Raw genomic sequence first — 12,762 nt, forward strand, 5'->3', positions numbered from 1 at the left:
CTTCTCTTTAAGAATCAGCAATGACTTATCCAAGGTTGTAATTCTTCAGAGATACTTTCTATTGGATAACTAGTCAAAATCAATATTATACCTATAATTAGGATACTAAGTCAACTTTTAAGTATACTAGAAGTGATTATATGTAGAACGCTGCTTTTTTCTAAGGGGAAACATTTTTATTTTGATAAATATTTAAAATGCTGTGCTAAAATGCACCTACAATTTATTCTCTTAACAATTTTAAGTGTACAATTCAGTTAAGTACATTCACATTGTTGTGCAACCAATCTCCAGAATTTTTCTACCTTGCAAAATTGAAATTTTATACCCATTAAACAGTAATTCACCATTTCTCCCTCTCCAAGCTCCTGACAGCTACCATTCTACTTTCGGTTTTTATGAATTTGACCAATCTAGATACTTGGTAAAATTGGAATTATACAGTATTTTTCTTTTTGCATCTGGATTGTTTCACTTGGCATGATGTTCTCCTAGTTCATTCATGTGAATCACGTAGCACGGTTCTTTTTAAAACTTAATAAGGTTCCATCATATGTATATACATTTTGCTTGTCTTTTCATGCACTGATGGACATATGGGTTAATTCCACCTTTTGGCTATTACGAATAATGCTATTATGAACACGAGTGTACTAATGTCTTTTGGGGATCTTGCTTTTAATTCTTTTGGCAATATATCCTGAAGTGAGATCGCTGGATCATATGGTAATTCTATTCTTCGGTTTTTGAGGAAACTGCCATACTCTTTCCTACAGGGGCTGCACCATTTTACCTTCCCACTAACAGTGCACAAGGGCTCTAATCACTCTATATCCTAGCCAATATTTATACCCTGCACTTTTTAATAGTAGTCATAGAAAAGGGTGTGAGGTGATCTCTCACTGTGGTTTTGATGTGCATTTTCCCGGTGATTAGTGAGGTACAATGCTATTTTGTTGTTGTCGTTGAGACGGAGTCTCCCTCTGTCGCCCAGGCTGGAGTGCAGTGTCGCGATCTCGGCTCACTGCAAGCTCCGCCTCGCGGATTCACGCCATTCTCCCGCCTCAGCCTCCTGAGTAGCTGGGACTGCAGACGCCCGCCACCTCGTCCGGCTAATTTTTTGCATTTTTAGTAGAGACGGGGTTTCATTATGTTAGCCAAGATGATCTTGATTTCCTGACCTCGTGATCCGCCCGCCTCGGCCTCCCAAAGTGCTAGGATTACAGGCGTGAGCCGCCGCGCCACACTGTACAATGCTATTTTTAAACTGGGTTCTGACTCAGTACGGGAGTCCTGTAGGCCAGAGAGCACATCAGGGCAGGGCCATCATCAACCAGACCTGACCTGTCTCACGTGGGTCCTCGCTATTTCTAAAGGTTTCCACATTGTGTGATGCACATGATACCAAGCCCTCTATCTCCCATTTCCCTGAGGATTCCTTTCCTAAGTTTTATTTCCTCACAATTCACTCATTAGCAGTATTTTATCCCTTATGATTCAAATCAAAATGTCCTTTTAATTTTAGATTCTAGAATGACCTAGAAGATTTTTCTTCTGTGGTCTCAGGTCACTTCACTTACAGCCTCATTTTATTTGGTCTCTTCTAGCTGTCATTTCCATCCATGTCTCCCTCAGTTGATGCTACACAATTTTAAGTAGGATACAGGTATTTCTCTTCTTTCATTCTTCCAGAGTTCTATAGGTTGCTGGGTACATAGTTGAAGACAAATAGGTGTTTTAACATTTGTTACATGGTATATATTAGTGTTATACAAACCAGACATCCTAAAATTTTATTAGCTGACCTTCATGGATCCTGAGTACTGTATCCAAAATTGTACCTTATTTAATCTGAATAAAAATGGAATCAGACTATTATAAAGGATGTGAAACCCAGTTTGGTAGACTAATTCCATTCAACCTGGGAACCTTTATTATTAATGTAAAATGGAGTAAAGTTAAATATGATGAATCATTTTTTATTGTTATACCTTTGCTGTTTTATTTTTGTAAACGACTTCCTCAAACCCAGAGCGGAGTCAGATTACTACATTATTTTAAAATGCAGTATGCATTTGTTGGGCATTCATTGTTTCTTTTCTTGGTAACTCTAACACTCACCATCTTTAGAACAGGCAAAGACGGCTATTCAAATAACATCCCTCCTGATATATCCAGGTCACAAAATAATATTTTCTCTAAGACAAACATCACATTATTATAAACTAAGTGCCAGAATATAAGAGCTATTCTAACATTGCATTCTAAAATAATTGCTTTGAATCCCAAGTGCTTAGAGAACAAGTAAATGTATCTGCCTATAATTTTCAATCAGTCACTCGATTGTTCAGAGAAGTAGTTGACAGTGTAAGTACCCTGTATGTATTTTATTCAGAGGAGGGGAGAAAACAGATAATCTGAGGCTAAGGTAGGCTGACAGGTTGATTGAGAGCACCAGGGACCTTCTGCTTTTCAAACATAATTGCGACGGCTCTATTATGTAATAGCACAATGATTTTCAAAGATTATAATAAACACACGCAGTAGCAAAAATAAATAAATAAATAAATAAAATTTAAAAACCTTCCCAGCATTCTTACCTGGAGGCAGATCCTGTATTTTGGGAATATAAAAGCACTCCCTGAAGTGCCGCAGTTTATCTACCTCATCTAGGTGGAGAGCGACCCTCTCATCCGTTGGGTGGCATTTGAGTTCAGTCGCAATGCGCTGCACTGTGTCAGCTGGCAGCTCAAGAGGTGAAGGCTCCATTACAAGTTGTTCTCTAAAACTGAAAGAGAATAATAAAACATAATCTAACCACCATAATTTTCCTGCGGAAAATGAGCCCTTTAGGTAATACACCTTTTGTTTTCACTAAGACTCCCCTTTTCCCAACCTCAGGAATAATATACTTAACCAACCAGCGTTAAACCCCATGAATGAGTTTTTCTCATATATAAAAAGAAGGAAATAGGTCTGGTGTGGTGGCTCACGCCTGTAATCCCAGCACTTTGGGAGGCCGAGGTGGGCGGATCACTTGAGGTCAGGAGTTTGAGACCAGTCTGGTCAACATGGTGAAACCTGGTCTCTACTAAAAAAATACAAAAATTAGCTGGGCTTGGTGGCAGGCACCTGTAATCCCAGCTACTTGGGAGGCTGAGGCGGGAGAATCGATTGAACCCAGGAGGCAGAGGTTGCAGTGAACTGGGATTGTACTACCGCACGCCAGCCTGGGTAACAGAGCAAGACTCTATCTCAAAAAACAAACCAAAAACCAAAAAAAAAAAGAAAAGAAAAGAGAAACAAAATAATAGTAACTTGGAGATAATGAAACGACTAAATTAGATAATAGTGCTCAGGACAGAGTAAGTTCCCAGTAAATGTTAGCTCATTCCATTCTTCTTATCTAGAAACATGTACCACACTTGTGGCTTCCAAATATATATAACGTCATCACCTTTTCCTCTAGGTATCTTATGAGGAGATAATGGTAAGGATGATCTTTGTCAAAGTGTAGAAAAGCAGCATCCCACTTAGCTTGTCCTTCTCCAGATCCCAGTTCCACTGTTCCACCCCCAGTTGTTCTTGGATTGTGGTTTTAAAACTATGGACATATTGAACCTGAACAAAATCCTGTTTTGTGAGTGAAAATCATATTCATAGAAAATGTAACTTTACTTAAAATGTTAGTATTTTGTTCATATGAATACCAAGGAGATTCATCCACCTGTTGCTGTTAATAATTATAATTTTTTTCTTTTTCAACACCATATGTATTATCTTAGAACAAACAGGACTGTTTGATGTTTCTTGAAACCACATTGTATTCTGTTTAATCATCATGTGACATTTCTCACTTTCTGGAAAAGGATAAATGACAATGGAGATTTAATCACATATGTTTTAAACTTCACCCAAACTTGTTTGTTTGTTTATATTTCTCCTAAGTTTGGTTTTTTGAAATTGAACAAAATGATATTGCAGGACATAAAGTTTCTTTGGGCTAGATTTACATATAGTTTTGCTGATTTCATTTAATTTATGCATTTATTTACTCTTTCAACCAATATTTATTTGGTACCTATTATGTGGCTCCCAGCACTGGCAGGACAGCATTGTATGAGAGAGTGCATAAGTGCCAACCCTTATACAGTTTAATTTTAGCAGAAGAATAGAAAAACAATGTAGTTTCAGATTTAAGAGCTATGAGGAAACAGCAGAGTAATGGGACAGAGTCACTGGAGTGTGGAAGAGCTACCTTAAAGGGTCTTGTTTATCTTTCTGAGAAAGTGATAGATGAGCATTTCTACATCATGTGAAGACCTGGACCTGGAGGAAGCTGGCAACAAGTGCAAAGGTCCTGGGGTGGAAATGGGCTCAGCTTGTTCAACTAAATGCATTAGGGAGGGAAAAAGAGGGAAGGAGGAATGACAAACTGTGATATGCGAAAAGCAAAGGCAGAAGGTAGTCACAAAGAAATTTGGGAGCCAGAAAGAAATTTGAAATTTTATAAGTTTAATGGGAAACCATTGGGGAGTTTTGAGTAGAAAAGTAATACGATATAATTTTACATTAAATAATAATCACTTTGCTCCATAATGAGTTATTAAAACAATGAGATACCATCTCACACCAGTTGGAATCACAATCATTAAAAAGTCAGGAAACAACAGGTGCTGGAGAGGATGTGGAGAAACAGGAATGCTTTTACACTGTTGGTGGGAGTGTAAACTCATTCAACCATTGTGGAAGACAGTGTGGTGATTCTTCAAGGATCTAGAACCAGAAATACCATTTGACCCAGCCATCCCATTACTGGGTATATACCCAAAGGATTATAAATCATTCTACTATAAAGACACATGCACATGTATGTTTATTGCAGCACTATTCACAATAGCAAAGACTTGGAACCAACCCAAATGTCCATCAATGATAGACTGGATTAAGAAAATGTGGCACATATACACCATGGAATACTATGCAACCATAAAAAAGGATGAGTTCATGCCCTTTGTAGTGACATGGATGAAGCTGGAAACCATCATTCTGAGAAAACTATTGCAAGGACAGAAAACCAAACACTGCGTGTTCTTATTCATAGGTGGGAATTGAACAATGAGAACACTTGGACACAGGGTGGAGAACATCACACGCCGGGGCCTGTCGTGGGGTGAGGGGATGGGGGAGGGAGAGCATTAGGAGATATACCTAATGTAATGACGAGTTAATGGGTGCAGCAAACCAACACGGCACATGTATACATATGTAACAAACCTGCACGTTGTGCACATGTACCCTAGAACTTAAAGTATAATTTTAAAAAAAAATTTAAAAAAGAGTTGAAAAGGTAGACCAATTAAGGCTAACACAGTAGTTCAGGAGATAAACGGTGGTGAATTAAATTTGGTGATGAGGGCAAAGGTAGAGGGAAGAGTGTGGATTTATGATATATTTTGGAGAAAAAGTAGATAGGACTGGCGGATAGATGATTTCTAGTGAGGACAGGAAAGAAACTTTCTTTTAGCTTTGGGGTATGGGTAAATATGTGAAATATGATGAAATAAAAATACCTGAGGGAGAAACATTTTGAGGAGGGAAATTGGAATTCAGTTTAGTGGACTGGTTTTGGTGGTTCATGCCTGTTACACCAGCACTGGGAGGCCAAGGCAGGAGATTGCTTGAAGCCATGAGAGTGAGACCAGCCTGGGAAATGTAGCAAGACCTCATTGCTACACGCACATACACACACACAAAGCCAGATGTGCTGGCACTGGCACGCACCTGTGGTCCTAGCTACTGAGGAGGATGAGGTAGGAGACAAGGAGTTTGAGGTTGCAGTGAGCTAATTGCACCACTGCACTCCATCCTGGGCAATAGATCATGGCTGTTTTTTTAAAAAAATTCTATTTAGGATATATTAAGTTTCAAATAAGTATTGAACATGCAGGTAGAAATGTCAAGCTGGTCATTGGATATTTGAGTCTATAACTTAGGAGAATATTGGATCACAAGATATGTTTAATATTTTTCAATTCAGACTGTACTTAATGCCTAGAATCCTGGGGGCCAAAACTAACACAGAACTGAAGCTCTAGAATTCAATTCAATCTCCATTCTTCTGCCTCCCTTCCTCTTTTACCTTAACTAACATACACAGTGTTTGGTAATAAAGAGGTGCGTAACTGAGTGTTACATAATGCCAGTAAAACAGACATTATTCTTGCACTCTCTATTTTCATTCTTATACTTTTTGGGCTTCTTCTTTTCTCAATTGTCATGGTCTCCACTGATAAGCCATTCTTTATATTCCTAGACAAAGATACCAAGCTTCACCATTGCATGCTTTTTACTTTGATATCAGTCGTGACTCCTAACTGCTTCAATCCATGGTTCTGTACAAAAGTGTAGGATTTCAGCATCGATAGATGGTGCTTTCAATATCTGACCATAAGTATTATTTGTCCTCCACATGAAATTTTCTATTTCTGTGATTTTTCTCATGCCATTTCCTTTGCCTAAAACGTTTTGCTCCCCTTCAACTTGTTTGGATTCTAGCCAACCTTCAAAGACCTAGCTCTAATGCTTTTTTCAAGAGGCCTCTTACGATGTCTCAGGCAAAAGTAGCCTGTCTTCCTCTGAACACCAATAACAATTAAGAGCACACTTATGTACTTTACTTATGAGAATAATACATTCGAAGCATATGAGAAATACATCAAATCTATTGAGGAGTGAAAATGGAACCCCTAAATAAACTAGTATGAAATACTGCAAACCCCCCCCCCCCGAAAAAAAAAAAAGACAATAATACATTCTACCAGGTACTATATTTATTTGGACATATGTATGGTTAGGAAAGATAAAAAACATTTACTATGCCTAAACTTGATTCTAAATGGCTCCCCACCTATAGATTTCTGATGAAGGAACCTGCATTTTGAAGAGACATCACTGTGTCTCTACCACTTGGCATTATCAATTGCCTGGTCATACTTTATTAGACCTCTGTTGGACACTTACCCACTAAAGAGAATATAGTTTCACCAAAAATCTGTGAATTATTTGCTGTAAAAGATCGAACCAAACAGTGATGATGTTTAGCTGAGCATATAATCAAATTCTTTCAGGAATCTGAGCTGCGGGATGTGCTTATTCATTCAGTTAGGTACAGGAGCTGGAATTTAAAATAATCATAGATAGAAGCTATGAAATGCTAGGGTCTAGGAGGAATACTGTCATGGAATGACTCATTTTTCAAAGTAAAACAGAACCACTGATTGTTAAAGCATGAAAAGCATGAAGTGATTCGAGCAGCAAGTAAGAGTCACTTAGTTACACAATGGCCAGGGATTGAGCAGCTATGTCTCCTGAAAAGGTGACAGGACAAGCCCATCTTGAGAATCACTGAATCCTTCATGCAATATGCTATGTGCAAGGCTCTAGGGGATCCATCTTCTTGGCTATTCCTAAAATTCCATGAGATGTTTTTCTGCCTTACTATCAAATTAGTCTTACTACAAACATGTTACTTATGGTAGCTGGACTGAGTTGCTGTTCTACCCTATTGAACTGAACTCCACCTGGGGGCCTGAATCATGTTTAATTCATCTTTATAGACACCTCGTTTAGACAGAGTACCCCTGCTGCCAAAGTGGCAGTTCGAGAGAGTAAACAAAATTGGTTGATGAATTATTTGACATAATGACATATTACTAGGAGGACACCCTCTCTCATTCTGACCATATGAGAAAGACTTAGACAAATATTTCCAATGAAATTCAGAATCGAGAGAGTTTGCCTTATATTTGAGACTTTCTTTGGGAGGTCAGCCCTTTGAGTTCCTTGGAGGTGACTTTAAACTCTAAGTGGGGTTACTTAAAGAGATTAGTTTGTTACCAACAGATTCTGAGTAAATTTCAACTTTCCTTATTTTAAAAATGATACTCATTAGCGTCATTCCATCTGTATCTTATTTAATCCTTGTAATAATCCTGAGGCATCAGAATCCTTTTCCTCCATATCAAGACGAAACCCTGGCACAGACAGAGTAGAAACAACAATGGACTAAAAGGATAGCAGAGTGCACAGTAGGGTACTTAACCATGCCTGAGATGCTGAGTCCATTGTGCTGGCCTTCGGTAAAGCCCATGAATGGAACGCACAGAGCACAATTCCTCATCGGAGCCTTGAACCTCTCACTTGATTTTTCCTTGCATGTTGCTTCCTGATGTGTGTGTGTATATGTGTGTGTATTTCTTCAGCTCATTCCCTTTTTCTTTGGCTTCTTTTTTCAGTCCTACACTCAAGCTGCAAAGGACCACAAGTTATGTATGAATTGATTTACCCTTTTTAATCCAGCCTTCCCAGTCCAGTTTCAGCCAGGCAAAAGTTAAAGTGTCTGGTTCCGCTCCTGGGCCTGTCACGTCTGGGGTACCTTGAGGTACTTCATGGGCGTAGTCTTCCAAATGACTGCACCCTGCCCTACTCCACCACTGTGCATAACTTCACATAGACTCAAATACAGTCTTTAGTTCCCAGGATAGCACAGTGCACTCACTCTAAGGATGCAATTTATTCACTCATACTAATTGCTGCTTAATTCTGCACTCACCCCAGCGGCTAAGACAATTAGTGTTCACAAGCCATAATGTTATGCCACGTTTAGTTTGCAAATAAAGTGACATACTCATATTTTGAAATGAAGAAATTAAATCCAAACTCTTAAAAACTTCAACTTTTACATATTTTACAAATTTTCAAATTTTACATATTTAATGTTAATTTTATCAAGAGGGGTGACATGCATACCATATGGTCTCAGGCAAGTCACCTAACTGCTCTGTATGTCAATGTTATTTAAAGTTAAATTTTACTTTCTTCAAAGGATTATGGTTAAACTCAAGTGACATTAGGTCCTTTATAAAAAGATAAAAGATAGTTCGTAATTTTTTAAAAATTATCAATACCTTCTGATGGACAGCACCAATGTGCCTTCAATTTAGGTTTGGAAATTGTGCTTTTACAGTTTTATTTAGACAGTTACAACTTTAAAGTAAAAAGCTAGTATAATAATTAAAAACTGATTGATTTTAAGAAAATAACAGAATTTAGAATCTCCTAGTCACCCATGATTTAGGGCTAAATAGTTAAATGAATGACCGTGAGTGTCCAATAGTTAATCTTTACACAGCTTCACATTCACGCCTGAAATAAGCAAATTGTACAAAAGAGTTCAAAGTTTAGAACCTCACTTAAAAATATGTCGAGAAAGTGTGTAGTTTTCATTAATAAAGAAAAAAGGAAAAACAATATGCATAATTCAGCAAGATTCTTTAGGCATATCATTGAGAAATGGGTAACATTACTGTGTTACAAGTGTATATTTCATATCTAGGATACGAATTACTTGCTGAACACATTAATAAAATCAATACATTTGCTTCAGTGTTACTATTAAATAACACCCCATTGGCCTCAAAATAAAAGCAGAAAGGAAAAAAGAAAATCTAGTATATTTTTAAACACTGTATCAACTTTCTCTTCTTAGGTTTCATAAAATGAAAGGGGAAGAAACTCTGTTCAAGAATAGGCATTTTCACTTCTCTAAATATTTAGTATGACTAACTAGCAGCATAAGACAATTAAAGTTACCAGAAAACAATAGACTTAAAATCTGTTTAAGAATATCTTTCCCTCATCTGGAGTTTGACCTAATCTTGCCGTTTAAACTCAGATAAGAACAGGACTAACTTTGGTTTGTCAAATGTAACCACATTCAGTGCACTATGGACATCAGTTATTTTCCATTACATTAGTAAAGATCTCTTCATTTAACCCATTTCTAAAGGCGGGGCCTTTAGGAAGTTCATACCATTTTTATTTACAAAAATAATATGAAAAAAAAGAAGACAGCAGCAGAAAAAAAAAAAAAAAAAACCTCTAAAACACTATGACAAGGATTCTAGCTGACAGAAGTTTCATTTGGAAAAAACATGGAGTAAACATTAGGGTAGAGAGTTTTTATCAGTGCCTCAGGCTTACCAGCTAGGATTCCAATGGGGTGCTTGGCTCCCAGAATCTGTCCAGGAAGCTCTCAAGAATTCCTTGCAAATGTACAGGCCAGATCTTAGAGTAAGAAATTCAAAGAACTGCTCAGACTCCACCCAGTGGAGAATTTATAAACATACTTGTACTTTACTTCCTCTCCCCTAACCAATCTGTAATCTCCAGCCACTCTCAGAAATTTAAGCAACATATGCTCCTGCCCCCCATTTCAAATGCCAGAGCCTCCAGTGAGGGCTTCTTTCCAGAAGCAACTTTGCTCTTCAAACTCAGGTAAACACACACTTGTCCTTTAACTATATAAATCTCTGACCCCTGAATTGATGAGTTTGTCCTAGAGCTAAATTCCAAATTTTGCCTTAATTCTTCAGTTTGAGCTCTGGATTTTGAGACAGTACCCTCCGTCAAATACACCGATAATTTTCAGCCTAATGGCCGAATCTATGACATTTAATGGGTACACTTTTTAGTCAAAAATTTAAAATAGGCTCTCAATTCCAGAATACATTCTATTGCCTAACATGTGAGTTTAAAAAACAAAAACAAACAAACAAAAAAATCTCAGTAATAAATCTGGACAGTTAACAAGACAATCAAGGAAGAAAGAAGATCTGAAGATTCAAGTGGAAACTAGCCTGGCAAACTTCATTAATGCAAATTGTTCATTTAAGTCTGTGAACTGTCTTTTGTTCTACTTTGACTACCTCTTTAGGCTTGTTCCTGAGCTTGGGTCTTTTGATGAATATCCTTGTAGTTATAAAAACTAAGAGCAAAGACTTTCGATATTTGGACTAAGGATGAAGACTGTGCCTGAATAATTGAATGACTTATGCACACCTATGCTTTGTTTAGCAACCCACAACAAATCAAGTGTCGTTTAATCATTTCTATCAAGTGTTCATTGTATAACCCTGAGCAATTCACTTAACCCTTGTGGAGGCTCAGTCTCCTACTTATCAAATGAACTTAAAAATACCTTCTTCCCAAGATTATTGAGATGATAAAACCATGCAGGTAGAAAGCCATAGGTACCATGACACTTAAGTCAAAAGTGAAATATTGTCTTTTTTTTTAATCTTAAGAAACCAGACAGAAAGTACTACTCTCTGGTTTCCAAGAGAGGCAGATAAAGTGCATAAAATTACTTTAATAGTAGTAATTAACCAGGGAAAAGAAAATATATTTCACTTCCTCAATCCTATCCTTGCAATAATCCTATAAAGTAAGTAGTCCACCAATTGATTGACTTAGAAGAGTAAAAATTTGAATCCATTCAGGAAATTTCAGAAGGTGTAATTTTTTTGCATCTATTCTGTGGTGTATGCCTTATGCTGTAAAAACTTTGGAAGATTACCAGGCTCTAATGTATGGGGAATGAACCAGAGGGCGGATCTGTGTCATTTTTGTGTCACTCTTTTAAAAGATTGACTATAGATTTAGAGAGACAGATATGGACATCAAGATTTTGTTTTCACAAGATCTTGCTTCTTCTAAAATCTTATAATAATATGATTAAAAATTTCATCAAAATATTATCTTAAAACTACTGTTTAACTCTGTCACCTTTAAAGAACTTGCTTGGAAGTCTAAGCTATACTTCTATTTGTTATGTTTTACAAATTTCTTTCTTTCTTTAAATTTGTTATATTTGAGGAATAAAAATAAAATCCTAAGCCCCTAGACTAACTGAACGGACACGCTCTTGGCCAAGGGGACCCCAGAGTAAACTTGAAAACTAAGTTTTTGGCCATGACAGGATAGGAAGTGGAACACATTCCTCCCCCATCACTAACTACGATTGGACTTTCTGCCCTACGGCGGAACAGAAACCAGTCATTTCAAAAGACTCCACCAATGACATCAACCATCACCTGATGTTTTCCCTCCCTTTTGTGGTTTGGAACAAAAAAAGAATACTGATGATGGAGCGTTTCTGGCTAGTCTATGGAGAATGTGCAGTAAAGGCTTTCATGTCCTCTGCTTCATATTGGGCTGAAAACTGCCACCTCAGATTGTATTAATGCTGTCATTTTTTGAACACGGATACCATGGAGAGGCATGAAACTCCATTGTGCATGCGCACATTTCTCCTTTCATAAATATTCATGGCTCCCTCTATAGCTTATTGAATATGTATATTCAGCTACCCTGCTCAACATACATTTCTGTTTCCTTTGCCCCTCCCTCAAAATGTCTGTTTCCAGCTTCTGACCAGAGGCTATGCTTTTCAGAGGTCAGAATGGCCACCCTGGAGGCTGCAACCCTTTATGTGAAATGAAGCTCTCCTTTCCAAATGTACAAACCTGTCATTCTTCAGTTGACACCTTCATTCATTCAAGAAAAGTATTAAGCATATTCTTTATACCAAGCACAAAGTGAAATGCCAGGAATGTAATGGGGAGCAAAACTTGTATAATAACATAGGCCCCTAAACACAGAAGGGAATTGTGAGAGAACAAGTCATGCGGGGTCGGGGGTGAAAGCAAGACCCACTGCAGGGCCAGCAGTGGAGGTTAAACAGAGAACAGTGTGAGCTACCATTCCTTCCTTTTAGAAACAGAAAGAAAAAAAGTGTTGCCAAAATAAGCTGTTGTACAATTCCCAGTTGTCTACTAATTTCCAGGTATGCCATCCTGCTGATAACATGATATGTTTCTGAGAGGAAAAGACTGATTTTATCCTCCTTAGAGCTCTGCC

General features: G+C 37.6%; 1 protein-coding gene across 3 annotated transcripts in view; it reads right to left on the minus strand.

Annotated features, from left to right (window-relative positions):
- The window catches only part of KYNU (kynureninase), a 162,503-nt gene extending 152,222 nt beyond the window's left edge, over window positions 1–10,281 (minus strand). Inside the window, exons 1-3 of one of the 3 annotated variants that reach the window (XM_030916883.1) lie at window positions 10,045–10,162; window positions 8,110–8,310; window positions 2,601–2,788 (exon numbers count right to left, since the gene is read on the minus strand). In XM_030916883.1, coding sequence (XP_030772743.1) covers window positions 2,601–2,769 — 169 coding nt within the window. In that variant the 5' untranslated portion in view covers window positions 2,770–2,788; window positions 8,110–8,310; window positions 10,045–10,162. Of the gene's footprint in view, window positions 1–2,600; window positions 2,789–8,104; window positions 8,311–10,044 lie in introns of all 3 variants that reach the window. The other 2 variants (XM_030916882.1, XM_010353829.2) reach the window with 2 other exon arrangements.
- Between the last annotated feature and the right edge of the window lie 2,481 nt (window positions 10,282–12,762).

The sequence above is a fragment of the Rhinopithecus roxellana genome, chromosome 14 (assembly GCF_007565055.1).
Source record: "Rhinopithecus roxellana isolate Shanxi Qingling chromosome 14, ASM756505v1, whole genome shotgun sequence".
Lineage (NCBI taxonomy): Eukaryota > Metazoa > Chordata > Mammalia > Primates > Cercopithecidae > Rhinopithecus > Rhinopithecus roxellana.